The 14,340-nt window shown below is 46.9% G+C and overlaps 1 protein-coding gene across 1 annotated transcript; it reads right to left on the bottom strand.

Moving 5' to 3' along the window:
* Positions 1–1,367: 1,367 nt before the first annotated feature.
* On the bottom strand, positions 1,368–14,340 carry NOL9 (nucleolar protein 9). The gene is made up of 12 exons (XM_088147588.1): positions 14,032–14,340; positions 11,569–11,791; positions 10,304–10,431; positions 9,844–9,982; positions 9,067–9,163; positions 8,882–8,979; positions 7,913–8,074; positions 6,924–7,206; positions 3,091–3,202; positions 2,572–2,749; positions 1,753–1,886; positions 1,368–1,617 (listed from the first exon to the last, which is right to left on the bottom strand). Exons 1-12 carry the CDS (start codon positions 14,263–14,265, stop codon positions 1,501–1,503), a joined length of 1,905 nt encoding a protein of 634 aa, XP_088003714.1. The 5' UTR covers positions 14,266–14,340; the 3' UTR covers positions 1,368–1,500.

The raw sequence follows: 14,340 nt of genomic DNA, 5'->3' as shown, positions 1-14,340 counted from the left end.
AAGAGAGAGTAGAAACCGGGGGCAGAATAGGCTGAAATTAAAAGAAAGGAGCTGGAGGCTGAATCTTAGGAGGAAATGCGTGGCCGTAAAAGCTGCCAAGCAACGGAGCCATCTGTCTAGCTTGTTAGATGTTTTCAATGGAAGCTTAGTCGGTCCCCAGTTGGGGGTGGATTGGATGACCTGGAAGGACCCTCCCAAGTCATACACTGATATTTCTACAGATGTGGGGCCCTCCAAGGAGTCGGGAATGTGCCAAGTGAATGTAGTCGGGATATTTCCAGGACCCAGCTTGGTGGGGCCCCTAACCAGCCTCCACTGATCTTAGAAATGATTTGCAATGGGTTAGCAGGTGGAAAGGAGACCACTGGGTGATGCCATGGCTGGAGATTGGGAAGTTTAAAAAAAATCACCCTGGAGAAAGGCAGCGGCTATCTGCTTCTTGCTGCCCCCAAGAGGACACGATAAGGGGGTCCATGAAGCTCCCCCCTCAAGGAATCAAGCTGGGGGCCTCGTGACCAAGAGGGAGGGGAGTTGAGAGCGGAGCATTCAGCAGCATCCTCTCCCACAGGAATGCCTTGCAGGATTTTTTTCCAGGTTTTTTTTCCTCCACAGCCCCCAGCCAGATCCAGTTCCTTCTGAAACCCAATCTTGCTACACCAAATTTGTTCCTGTTCTATTTTCGTCTTCCTTGCTTATAGGCAGACAAACGGCCCCTTTACGCAATCCCTTTCCAGTACTGGAAAGAAAAAAACAGATTATAGATTAAATGAACAGTCAGTGCAATGCTATTATTCTGCCGTAACACACAGATCCACCAACCTCGTCGGCTCCTTAACTGACACAATTTAGCAGCAGAGGTGCATCTGGAGAGGATGCAAATAACACTGTGTGTGCTTAAAACGTCACAAGAAACCGCCGAAATTCACAGCCACCCGCCCTTGACCTGAGGGTGACAAAAGATGCGTTACCTCTTTCTTTCGCTGTGCTGTGCAAGAATACATGTGCCTCTACGCGCGCACTTTCTGATTGCACCTCGGGTTTCAAAGTATCAAGCCAGGTGGAACAGCCTCTCAACAGCAGCTACACTGGGGCAGTCCCTGACTTGCAAGTTAGCAAATTAAAACCATCAAGAGCTGATCTGAGTGAGTTATAGTTCCTTGGCTGAATTCTTTAATTCTTCAGGATAAAGGAAGCTAGATGCCAGAATGATGTGCAGCCAAAATAAAAAAAAAGAAAAGGAGGCTGGACATTTTAAATCCCTCCGCAGCTGGGCATTTGAGGTCAAAAACTTTGTCCCGGGCCAAAGGGGTTGATTTAAAAGCCTTCCCCGGTGCTCAGAGGGACTTGGAGAATCGGATACCCGCCAAGTTTATATAAAACATTTTAATTTGAAAAACATGAAGAAAATACACTTATAACAGAAGCGTGGATCAGAACTTCACCGAGGGTAAGGAATGCCACATCGGCTCGCCGGGGAAGGCCCGCTGCGTCCTGAAGAGTTCACGGGCAACGGTGCTCTCTCCTCTGCAAATGCTTCTTAATTTTCAACTTCCCAGCACCGGAAATGTCGTAGCTGTACTCTGAGGTGACGTATGGGATCTCCCCACCAGTCCCGGTCTAAAAACAAAGAAAGGTGGGAAGAGAATTAGAAGAGATGAGAAGAGATTTGCTTTTTGCGGCCTGTTGACGTTTGGGATGGACATACGAGCCTCCTTCCTCTTTGCAGCCTCAAGCGGTCCAGCATCTACTTACTTGGTTCAGGAAGATGCAGTTTGGAATAGCGATGTCTCCAATCAGCAAACAGTTCACCCGTCCTAAGTTTTCTGGGGCTACCGGGGTCAGGATGTAATAAAGCTTCCTGGCCATATCCACCCCTCGGACAATTCCTGTTAAAAATAAAACCTCAGCTTTCAATCTTCTGTTATTGAGCAGGAGAACGCAGTTAGATGCAAAGCTTAGGTCTAAAGAAAAACAGGATTTAAAGCAGGGATTGGCGACCGTAACTTTCTGCAGAAGGATGCTGTCTGGGAAGTGGACAAGGCAGCATCGTGGCGAGAGCATGGATTTTGCGGTTTTATGTTTATTTCCGTTTTCATTTATCTGGACACTTCCCATTTCTGAAAGCTCTGGGTGGCCAGCAGTCAGAAGCACCACTCAGCCACCCCCACCCAAAATAAATAAATCCACCCTAAAATAAACCAATTACAGTACAGTATCAAAATTATGTCCAGAAAGAAAATGATGGTCAGAAAAGGGATTCGAGGTACCAAGCAGCTCGCTTCCTTTACACATTTAAAAAACTGACGCTCATGTTGTTTTTCCCTCCACCTTTTCCTTTTTCGTGGCGTTTACAATTTCCTTTTTATTTTCATTGTTACTTTCTCAGTGGCATTCGTTTCAATTCTACTCTTCAACCATCATACAGATCTTGAAAACGCTTCTTCTGGCATTCCTCGGACTGCGTTCTTTGCAATTACCTCTTTACCGACTATGCAGCCTCTCATGTGGATTATGGGAGCTCTTGAGTTCAGCCAAATAAATGCATAAATGAACGCAAATCAGCTTGCTTACCAAAGCCCAGGCAATCACAGATGGGCGTCTGCGTCAACACCACTGGTCCCTCTGCTTTACACGAGATCTCATCTGGCAGGTGACAGAGGCCAACCCAGCTGGCATTGAGAGAACACAACATGTGAGTTGGAGCCACCTCGACATGGATCACCTTGAGGGCCACAGCGTTGAAGGGCACCTAAGGAAACCGAGAGCACAGCGGGCGGTCAGTTAGGCTTTTTGGGGGGCTAAGTACATTATCAAACCAATGTTTGGCACTGAGGCCAAAACAGTACCTCCATTTATGGTAGGAACAAGCGGGGGTGAGGGAGGTCTTCAACTTCATGCATTCAGAAAGTCACTCGGGTGGCAGAACTGAAGAAAACCTTGTGCATCTTTAGAGAGCTGCAATTATTATACAGCGCTAGCTAGATAAAGAATTCCAGGAGCCGCCTGGAATTCTTTGCTCAGGTAAAGAAGAGAAAGTCTCGATTCACTCTGCACGGCAAGACCTGCGATTCACCCCAGGCAGGGCATTACCTGATAGGGGACTAGGCTGGGCAGAGGGAGCACTGATTCCACGGTGGGAGGCTGCAGCTGCCCCAGGTATCCCACGATGGTGACGCTCCGCAGGGTACTGCTATGTGCTCGCCTGGAAGGACCAGAGCAAAGGTGCATCAAAGACAGGAAGGGGGTGGAAACCCCTTTTTGGACGTTTTGTGTGAAACAGAAAAAAAATGAAATCATGATGTGAGGATGTGATGACTAGAAATGATAGTAGACAATAAAAAAAATGAAAGTTATGCTGTTAACTTAAGAGTAAGTGCTTAAAGCTATGTATATCTGTTGTAAAAGGAAGTCGGGAGTCATTTTCCTTTTTTTTCCTGTACTTTTGACCTTGTTTTCTTTTCCATTCTTGACCTTTTTCTCTTTTCTATCTTCATTATTCGTTCTGGTTAGTTTTTATCTCTTTATTTTAAAAATCTAATAAAGTTATTTCAGAAAAAAAAAAAGATGGGAAGGGGGTGGTAGGCGTTAGTTTGTCCAAGCTCTGTATCATGCTGACTGTGACCGCTAAAACAGACCCATAAAGTAGTCATTAATCCCAAGGGGTAGCGAGACAATTATTGGGGTTCCTGTAGAAGGCAGAATGGCCCCAAACATTGGCATATTGACCCTTTAAACTATTCACCACATGCTTACAAATGCGTTGGCAGGTACCTCCAGCTCTACTTGGAGCTACCTCGGAGACTATCCAGAAAAGGCAGCTACGATCGTAGCCTGTTCCCACAAGCATGTACCAGCTCCCTGCTGCCTTTTGGACGGTCTTTCCCAACTGGAATCTGCCCGTCCTGGGAAACTGTTCCAGGAAGAGATGCCCAAGTCCCCACCTCGGAAAAGGAAAAGATTCCAACATTCTGGGATAGCTTGGAGTTTGGTCCCCATCGGTTGAGAGTAGTGACTTTGATGGACATAGGCAAAGATGGTTAGCTAGGCGAAGGGTGCTGAAACATTTTTTAAGCCCCGAAAACAAAATAATATGGAGAAGACACGTGTCCCTAATTCACTGGGGAATAAGAAGGGAGGGGGGAGGTATAGCCCAATCAGACTTGCAAGATTGATGTCAGCCCCACCAGGTAGGCCAGACCAAAAAAAATCAACTCCACAGGAAGACCAGAACTCTCTTTATTGGCTATAGTAACTGAATCCAGCAAATCTGACTGCACATTTCCATCAAGGTCACCTTCCTTACTATCTACACTGCATGGTTGATTTTTCATGATGCCACAGTTTGGGGCTGATTCTCAAGTTTGTTGGATTGTGATTTATAGGTTTCAGGTTAGTGACATGATATGGTTTATATGTACGTATGGCTGTGAGAGCTGGACCATAAAGAAGGCTGAGCACTGAAGAACTGATGCCTTTGAACTGTGATGCTGGAGAAGACTCAAGAGTCCCCTGGACTGCTAGGAGGTCAAACCAGTCAATCTTAAAGGAAATCAACCCTGACTGCTCATTGGAAGGATCGATAATGAAGCTCAAGCTCAGATACTTTGGTCACCTAATGCGAAGAGTGGACTCTTTGGAAAAGACCCTGATGCTGGGAAAGATGGAAGGCAAAAGGAGAAGAGGACGGCAGAGGATGAGATGGTTAGATAGCATCACTGAAGCAATGAGCATGAAACTGAGCAAACTCAGGGAGGCAGTGAAGGACAGGAAGGCCTGGCGCGATGTGGTTCATGGGGTCACGAAGAGTCGGACACGACTTAACGACTGAACAACAACAATGGTTTATACTGGGAGGATTTGAAAGATGAACACATTTTCCGTTTATTACGTTTCATCACTATAAACTGCCTAGGGTCATCACTGGGCAGCTTGCAATTTTTGGCAATGCATAAATAAATGAATAACGCGGGCTGAGAACTTTTTTTGCCATTTACAAGACTGGATTCATTGCCCCCGAGATCACCTGCTGGACAGCCATCCTTCAAAGGTAGCATCTGTATATTTAACTCCCTCTCACAGCTTAATGGAAGGTGGACGGTATGCACCATTCTATCCCACCCAGAGCTCCTTTGGGACGACAGGCAGCCATATAGAATTGTTAAATAAACAAACAAACAAACAAACAAATTCCTGTAATATGGGGCTGAGCACTCTCAACATGAACACTCTGTATATAATAATCTAAACTACAAGGGGTCTGTGAGTTGAACTCCTGGTTTGAACCCCACAGAGCTGCGTTTCTCAACTGTGGCCACTTGAAGACGTGTGGACTTCAACGCCCAGGATTCCCCAGCCAGTCATGCTGGCTGGGGAATCCTGGGAGCTGAAGTCCACTCAGCTGCCACAGACTAAGATCTGGTTATGTAGGACTGATGAGAGGATACTTAATAAGGATGAGACTGCGCTGCCGCCTAGTGGTCATCACGTGCAGCTCCGCTCACTTTTTCTACTGCTGAAATAAAGGGCAAAGCTCCGGGCTGATAAAAAGGCTCTTCCAGGGCGTTTTCCCCAACACGTGAGAATGCAGAAAGGGGGTGCGACAGGAGAGCAGCCGAACAGAACTGCAGACCCTGTCACCTGCCTTTGGGCCTCTTCTGAGACTGAATCGATGTGCAACTTTTTTGCTGTTGTATCCGATCCACTGATGCTGGCTGTGAATCCGTGAAGCCCCCCCACCCCTTTTCTCTCTGCACAGCTGGAGTCTCGCAGTTTCAACAAGCACGTTATCGATCTGAATACAGGTGACATTTAGACGACGTCACAAAGACAACGCTGGCAGATCAGGTCTTTGCTAAGTGAAACTTAAAGCAACTTTAAAACCTCTGCGGCGCTACTCCAAAAGTCCACAACCAGGCACGTTTTTCTTGCAAGGGTGTGGAAAATGGGTTCTATAGTATTGCTCGTGCCATTTCGTAGGGACGAGGTGAGACAGGAAAGTGCACCTTTTCTTAAGTTTGGCTCAAAGCACCATGCACGCAGAGGAGGGGAAACTTAATTACTTCTGTTCAGAGTATCAGAAGTGCCAATCCTCCTGGCACTGGAGGACTTGGGGCTAAATCCAGCCCAGAGATCCAATCTGCCATGCCAGAGGGAAGAAGGCTGTTCTGGCAATGGCAACAGGGATTCTCTGACAGCCGGCCAATGTGCCATCCATTTATCAGCCCCCGACTATCCTCCTGAAATTGGCACAGTTGCCAAGGAGTTGACAAATGTAACTTACCAGATGAATGAAATATCATCTTTTAAAAGGAGAGCTTAGAAGCAGCCCCTGTGTAAACCAGCAGAAAAAGCAAAGGATAGAACAGTCCAGGCTTCTCAAAAAACTGAAAATGCCAGGGGGTGGGGAGGGAAGGGGAGGTAGAACTACCTAACGGGGGTCCAGTAAATCCAAAATGTTATGCAGGGATTTAATAACACTAATAGTGCATCTCTAGCAGAATGTAGAGGAATACAGAGCTGGCCTTGAAGAAAACATGGGGCAGCCATAAGGGAAACGTGAGCGTAGCCCCAGAAAACAGGAAGGGTGAGAAAGAAACTCAAGATTGCCCCACTTTGATTCTCTTGGGTATAAGTGGGAAGGAAGGGGTAATGCTGTCAGACTTTCACGATTCTGTTACGATAGCCTATATCAACAAAGTAAGTCTTACTACTTCCTGGGGGGTCTGTTTCCTGACCCAGACTGTCTCAAAGGGCTGACACAGAGAGAGAGAGAGCCCCGAGGATTCCCCAGTGAAAAGAGAATCTACCAAATAACAGATGTGCAAAAAAGGCAAGATTAGGTCAGCAGGAGGAAAACGTTTAAGATCTGAATCCTTTTCTCCTGCTGCCCTTTCCGTCACTCCATGCCATGATTTGATACGTACCCTATGCCGGGGACTCCTGCTCCTGGAAACTTTGCCTGGACGCACAGCAACTGATGCCCAGGCTGACGAGTGGAGGAGCTTCCTTGGTTCCGGCAGCGCTCCCCGTTTTCCCCCGGATGCTTCCTTTTGAGGCATGGCTTGCCTCTGGTGTGCAGGCCAGCGGTGCTCTGAACATAGTCGGCAGAAAGCTGAGGCATGTCTTTGAAGTCGTCTGTGTTGATCTGAATGACGTGACTGGGCGACAGCAACCGGATAATGTCGATCAGGAGCAGCAATCCGGCACCTTGGAGCCAGGAGCAAAAACAAAGCCCGTATTAAGCGGGTAGGAGAACGAGACTGCTGTTGCTGCTGCCAGAACGAACCAGAAACAAAGAATTCACACAAAGGATGCAACCGTCTGCCTTGTCGACATGCCTATCTTATCTCAGCAGCTTTTTCTGAAAATTGGGGAAAGCTGCAGAGTCAGAAACTAGGAGGTGAAAGGAGGTGCACAGACTGATGCTTCTGGTGGCTCAGGAGCATTAGAAGCAGGAAAGTCTGGAAAATAAACTCAAAGTATCTGAAGCCACAGAATTGTTATAACTTGAAGGATGCGGCCTTTGGAAAGGTTCTAAAATTGGGAGTTTCTTCCTCTCCTGAGTGGCAAACTGGAAACACAAAGTGGGAAACACCTTCAGCTCAGCTTCTCCCACAAAAAGGGGGAAGCAGGAACGTCAAGGGGCCCAAGCAAGAACGGGAAGAAGGATATTGTCCCCCATCACTGAACTGTAACCAAAAATTCTCTCTCTCTCACTGACCTCTGTGAAGCAAATTAGCTATCCTTATTTTAAACCCTAATTTCAAAGACTCTGGAGTCATTATAAAATCTTAACCTTGTGCCCAGGGGGTCCTAGAGCAGTGAGGAATAGAAGACCCCCCACCCTTTAAAAGGAAAAAAAAAAAAGTGGGAAGGGGAGCCCAGGAAAAGGACTGGCTTAGCAAAGCTCTACCTTTCACCCATCCCATTGTGTTGATCAGCAAAGGGACGTCTCTCTCGTAGGCGCTGAACACGTATTTCAGCGTGTCAAGATATCTCTCAGTGTCATGCTCGCAAGAGGTGTCTCCATAGTATGCCATTTTACGGGGGGGACGCTGGTGTGTGAACGGCGGACCTGAAGCAAAAGGCAGGTCAGACAGAAATTGCAGCGCTCAGCAGGTTGATCGCAAGGGTTATAAATATTTTCGGCCAGTGGATGTTCCAGGTGCTCTGACAAAGAGGCTCCCACTGAGGGTTTTCTATTTACAAAACGGGGGCTGCAGCAGACGAGACCAGCCACAAAACACCCATTTATTAGCAGACAAATCCCAACTCACCCCATTTCCAATCCCAGCACCAGGCTGCAACTGGCTATTTCTATTTTGTAAGGATGCTAGAGACTTCCTTAGCAGCATGCTGGCTTATTAATAATTCATTTCAAACAATTAAGTTAGGTGAACTGGGGAACAAAGAAGCTCTCTGTGCGTGCAGGGATACCTTGCAGCCTAAATGTCAGTATTATTATTATTAGATTTCTATCCCGCCTTTATCTTATACAACTCAAGGCACTGTACATAATGCTCCAACCTCCTACTTCCTCCACAACAACCTTGTGAGGTGGGCTGGGCTGAGAGAGAGGGACTGGCCCACAGTCACCCAGCTGGCTGTCATGCCTAAGGGAGGCCTGGAACTCCCAGTCTCTTGGTTTCTAGTCTGGCACCTTCACCACTATACCAAAACTGGCTTTGGGGTAATTATTTTGCCCCTCCCTCTCCCTTACCACCCACATTTTTCTTCACAGCTGTGACATCCTATGTCAAAAGACTTAGTTTTTCAGGGTTATTTGCTTTTTAAAAACCATTTGGAAAGGCTGATACTTGAAAAGGGCCTCTTTCAATGGAAGATAGGAAGATGGCTCGGGAGAATTCTCCAAGGCACATACCCAAAAGAGGTTCTGTCACTTTAACCAGGGAAATGCACCCAGGGGGGTTGAACTCAGGCTGCCCCAGGTCACATTCCAAGAATTCAATGCAGGGAAGGCTGTAATTAAAAAAAAAAAGAGATAGATGTTCCGCAGATAATTAAAAAACACAGCAAGCTTAAGAGAGCCAGAGAGAAACCACTCACCTGTTTAGTAAAAGATTAATCAGGTATCTGTTAAACGTTGACTTCCCGATACTTTTGGGGCCACAAACTAAGATAACAGGACAGCCTTCATCTTCCTCTGAAAAGCAAGCAAACATGGATGAGATTATCTTTGTGAAGTGAGATTCTTCACAATCCCCCAAAGATTCAACCCGTAAGGAGATTTCAGAGCACCTGGGGGCGAACCCTAGAAGAACACCCTAAAAAGAGGGCGTTCTACACCCTTACAGGAAGGGATCAGGGAGAAATTGGTTCAAAAGACAAGGAAATGCCTTTTTGGCAGTAGCCAAGCACCAAAGAGCTTTAGGTGTGACACGGCATTGGTGACCAGTCAACTCCTGCAAACGATTATAAACCTACGTCAAGCCTCACAGGTGTAAATACAACCACAGCTTTGTCAAGATCAAAGGTGGCATTAAGGACTCTTGTCTCAAGCTTTGGACAAAGGAAAGACCCACCCATCCAAAATCCTGGGGGCTCTGCTCCTCCGCGACTGTCCTAAACACGTCTTTCAAAATCAATCTTATTTATTTATATTTATATGTCAAGTTTGGCACTGCCCATCTCGTTAGAAAGCAACTCTGGGGGGTTTACAGGAAAGATAATAAAACAATTCATCCTAAAGAAAATAGTAAGTCTCTTCCAAGATCACTGATGGTAGCTCGAAATTATTAGGCTTGGGGAGCGTCATCAGAGTGCCAGCCACCCCCAGGCTTGGTTAAAGCTGAGGTTAAAAAATGAGGCTGCTAAGCTACCCACCTTGGCATGCGTGGATTAGCTCCCCAATGGCAGAAAGCATGCTTTTGGATACGAGCAGGCCGCTGCCTGGATCCAGCCTCCCAAGGCCAGCGGAAGCCAGCACTGTATCTTCCGGGATGAAAGAGAAAGCCTCTTGTCTCTAGGGAGGAAAGCAGGGAGTGGGATCAGCCGTGGAAGAAGGGGGCAGGGGGGAGACCAAAACCACATAGGAGCAAAATGCAGCGGAAGGCGTGCCATGGTTCTGGTCTTCAGCTGCCGTGTGCAGAGCAATGCCCAGCTGTCGAACGCTTTGGACACAATATGCTTTAGGCAGCTCCTCGTCCTGTCTCTGGGATGAGGTTCCAGGGACCAATGGCCCCCCTGGCCTCATTGGATCGGGAGGTACAGACAGAGAAGCTCTTCCTTCAGAACACTCTAAGTGGCCTTAAAGATATCGTATTATGAATATTTAGGAACTCACTTTGGCTCTGAAAATCTGGGAGAAATCAGAGTGGTTGAGAACGAACTTTGTCACTGGTGTGTCCAGGTGTTCCAGCAAAACGATGGAGCAGTGTGGAACAAAGCGTTTTAGCAACCTGCATCTGGCCTCTGAAAAACAAAGGATAAAGCCATCCATTTTATATGTACCGCTAAAACTAGATAGATCTCCATAGCAACAGTCTCCTACTACAGATCCAAGACTCTGGATCCTTCTTCCAGAAATTGATACAGAAGCGGCAGACTTTTTCCGATTAGACGGCCTGGCTGCTTTAGAAAGCCACAAAGCCGGGCTTTTACAGCGGGGGGTTGGTCCATGGTAGAAATAACTGCCTCGCATAAAATTACTGTCATTTATCGCATTGACGTTGCTGACTTATAAGATTCAGCCTACGATTCGTATATGATACTAAGCTACGATCGGCTTAATTATTGAATAAACCAAAAGCGGTTGGGTATGCAGAATATAAAAAGGTATAAACCATAATTCACAGGCCCAGTGACTGGGTCCACATGCTATGCTCAAACCACACAGACCACATTACAGCTTTGTGCAATGCACCTCAGAATCTGTTGATCGCTGGAGTAAACAGTATAAATCATGGTATCTGCAAATCCAGATCACACACAAGTGCTGGTGGTCCTGTAAAAACATTCATGTTTCCAACCACACACCAACTCACACACGCCATCCGACAGCCCTTGTGCACACACAAGCTCTACCACAAGTACAAGGAGCAGAGGGTTGGATTCAAAGACCTAGGCCAGTGTTCCTCAACCTTATCACCTTTAAGATGTCTGGACTTCAACTCCCAGAATTCCCCAGCCAGAATGCTGGCTGGGGAATTCTGGAGGTTGAAGTCCAGACATCTTAAAGTTCCCAAGGCTGAGAAACACTGGCCTAGACAATTGCTTCTGTTTCTAAGGCCTCTAAGACTCCCTACTTCCATATAAATGGAATCAGAACAGCTGCCTATTGCATTTTTATGTTGCTTCTATCAGTATTTCACTGGTCCCGTTCTTCAGTGTTATTTTTAAGAAGAAAGGAAATATAAGCATCATAAATAAAACAAAATGTACCTGGAAGGTTGTGGATAGGCCTGTATATTTACAAGGCATCCCAGCCAAAAAGTCATCTCCTTTCCACAGCCTAATCCCATGGGGGTAGAGAGCTCTGGGTAATGTGAGCCATACATCACACTGTTCTCCATGCAGCAACCTGTTCAGCTAATTCCTCACATCCCTTACCGTGGGGTACAAAGTGTGCTCTGAGTATGGATTTGGCCTCCAATTTCATCTCCTTCTCAGATTTTCCCGGATCCTTACAGGCAGCGGCTTCAATGGTGAGGGCACAGTAGGTGTGGGGGGAATAGAGATTGTAAGGGGGCTGATCTGGAGCAATTGTGAACCCAAATACCTGCACGGAGCCATACAGGCACGTCAGGCGACATTTGCCGGTGAACGTCAGTGTCTGGGAAGAGAAGCCAAAAACAAGCTTGGGAACACAAAGCTGCAAATGTTATTAGTGTCAACCTCCTCGCAGCAGAGAAGCAGGAATTTGGCAAGGAGTTGTAATGCAAGAATTAAAGATAAGGTGCAAAATCTTGGAAAGTGTCAGGTGAACCTCCAGATCTCATTTATTAGTGAGTTCGTTAAGCTGGAATCTCTTTGAATGTTTTGAATTTTCCTAAGTTTTTTGCAGTCTGGATGGAACTGCTGTTTATGAGATAAACTACAAACAAACTCCTCTCCCTCCACATCTAACATTCTTCCCATCAATTTCCCCTTATCTCCCGCCAATCATTATTATTTTATAATCATCTGGAAAGCCTTCCCCATTCAAAGGAATCTTAAAAGATGGTCCTAGAAATTCCAATATCGCCCATCTGGACTTTTCTCATCAGCTTCCTTCACTTATCTGTAAAATCTGATTAAAGAGAAGCCCCAAAATACTAAAATATAGATTTGTTAAAGTCTACTTGTTCTTTAGGTACCCTCTGAAAAGGTGGCAGAATTGACTTAGATTGATGGTTATCATTCATATCACAAGGATACCCAGACCTCATCGCTCAGGGAAGGATCTGAGAGTGTATAAAAAATGAAATGTTGGGGGGGAAAAAAAAGGCTGGCCAGAATACATGACACATGTAAAATAGAGGTGGGGCTTCACTTGGGCAGCTGTGAGGGCCCTTTTGACTTTTTTGACCCCTCCCCACAGATGACCCTGCTCCTCAAAGCCTTCATGAAAATGTTAATTGAAAGAACGAGAGCTTTGATCAACAGTATGAAGAGAAGGAAGACTGCAGTCGCAACTTAAGGATTCCAGCAAGGACCTGAACTTCAAACAAGACATATGCATATGCATATACGTATACATATACATACACAGCAAATTCTCATTATTTGCAATAATGTTCTATAAAATTGCAAATACTGAACCATTGCTCCTAGGGAAATACAGGGTTAGGTTCCTATGAACCTCTGAATAAACTTTTTTGCCAACTAATACCCAACCTTGTTTTATACATATATTATAAAACCACCTTATTTAAGGTATATCTTTCTCACAAATAAAAAAAGGAAAAAAAGCAAACAAAAAATAAACAAAGATTAAGCATTAAGTTTTATCATTTTTTTCCTAACTTGTGATGGCCATTTTATCCCCTCCTGTTTTTGTGTGTTTTTACTGTTTTTTATATATAGTGTTTCATGTATTTATTTTTTTAGTTGTTGGACGCCGCCCAGAGTCACCTGGTGCGAGATGGGCGGCTATATAAATATGACAAATAAATAATAAATAAATAAAACCAGCAAGATCCTTGAGAGAAGATGCAAATGTGTCCGCGAATAACTGCACCGCGAGTATCGATTTGGGGGTCACAACCAAAAGTTTAGCAAGCCCCTATATGGCTATATGGCTAGCCCCATAGAGGCCTGCTGTCTCCAGCCCCAGATTCTTCATCTTCTTGGACTCTCCTTTTCCTCTTTTTTAGTAACGTTTTTTAAATTTTGATGTTCTATGTATTTATATGCATTTATAGCTTTAATGTTTTGTGTGAGTCGCCCAGAGTCCCCCATTAGGGGGAGAAATCTAATAAATAAATAAATAAATAAATACGGCCTGTAGGCAGTGTGGTGGGCCAGTTTGGGGCTGCGGCAAAAGGCGCTGGGCTAGAAAGCGGGGAACGGTGAGTTGCGGTCCTGCCTTAGGCATGAAGACCAGTGGGGTGACTTTGGGGCAGTCCCTCCCTCTCAGCCCCGGGAAGGAGGAGAAGGCAGTGGCAAAGCACTTCTGAAAATGTTGCCAAGAACACAACAGGGGCTCCTGCAGGACTGACCTGAAGGGCCCTCAAAGGGCAGGCAATGGCCTATTCCAGTGTTTCTCAACCTTAGCCCCTTTCAGAGGGGTGGACTTCAACTCCCAGAATTCCCCAGGCAACAAGGCTGGCTGGGGAATTCTGGGAGTTGAAGTCCACCTCTCTGAAAGGGGCTAAGGTTGAGAAACACTGGCCTATCCCGTCCCTCCCAGGCTGATTTATTCGTCGGGGCCGGGCAAACGCCCAAAGGGAGGGGATAAGGCCCCAACTGCCCGCCACGGCCTCCCGCTTCCAATGTCCGCCGGACCCCGGAAGCAGCTTCTCCTCGCTGACTCCAGGCCCCGCCCCCAAGAAGGCCCCGCCCGCTCATTTGCATTGCCCCGCCCGCGCTGACCTGCTGAGGGGGGAGCAGCAGCGCCGCGCAGCCTTCTTGGGTCGCGGCGGCCGTCAGCGGGGCTAAGTCGGCGGGGACCTCCGGCGGTGGCGGAGCAGGAGGAGGAGGCGGCGGAGGCGGCGGAGGCGGCTTTTCTCGGCGGGCCTGAAGAGATGGCGGCGCCGCTCGGCGGGGCACGCCGTTCGGGGGCCGCCTCAGGGCGGTCGGGCGGCGGCGGCGGCGGCGGCTCGCCATCCGGGCCTCTCGGGCGCAGCGAGGAGGTCTCCCCAACGACCGGCCGTCCTCTCGCGAGATCTCGGGAACTCTCGC

Source organism: Python bivittatus, unplaced genomic scaffold, assembly GCF_059951505.1.
Source record: "Python bivittatus isolate LINGU-HERP-01145 unplaced genomic scaffold, Pbiv_v1 ctg000510_np1212, whole genome shotgun sequence".
Lineage (NCBI taxonomy): Eukaryota > Metazoa > Chordata > Lepidosauria > Squamata > Pythonidae > Python > Python bivittatus.
The sequence above is the reverse complement of the archived record's forward strand: the minus strand, read 5'-3'. Positions and strand labels throughout refer to the sequence as shown.

Coding starts and splice junctions, on each gene's coding strand:
- NOL9 (XM_088147588.1), bottom strand. CDS start 14,265: ATGGCGAGCCGCCGCCGCCGCCGCCGCCCGACCGCCCTGAGGCGGCCC. Junction 11,792..14,031: donor TGCTGCTCCCCCCTCAGCAG/GTCAGCGCGGGC, acceptor TTCTCTTCCCAG/ACACTGACGTTCACCGGCAA. Junction 10,432..11,568: donor AGCACACTTTGTACCCCACG/GTAAGGGATGTG, acceptor TTTGTTTTTCAG/AGGCCAGATGCAGGTTGCTA.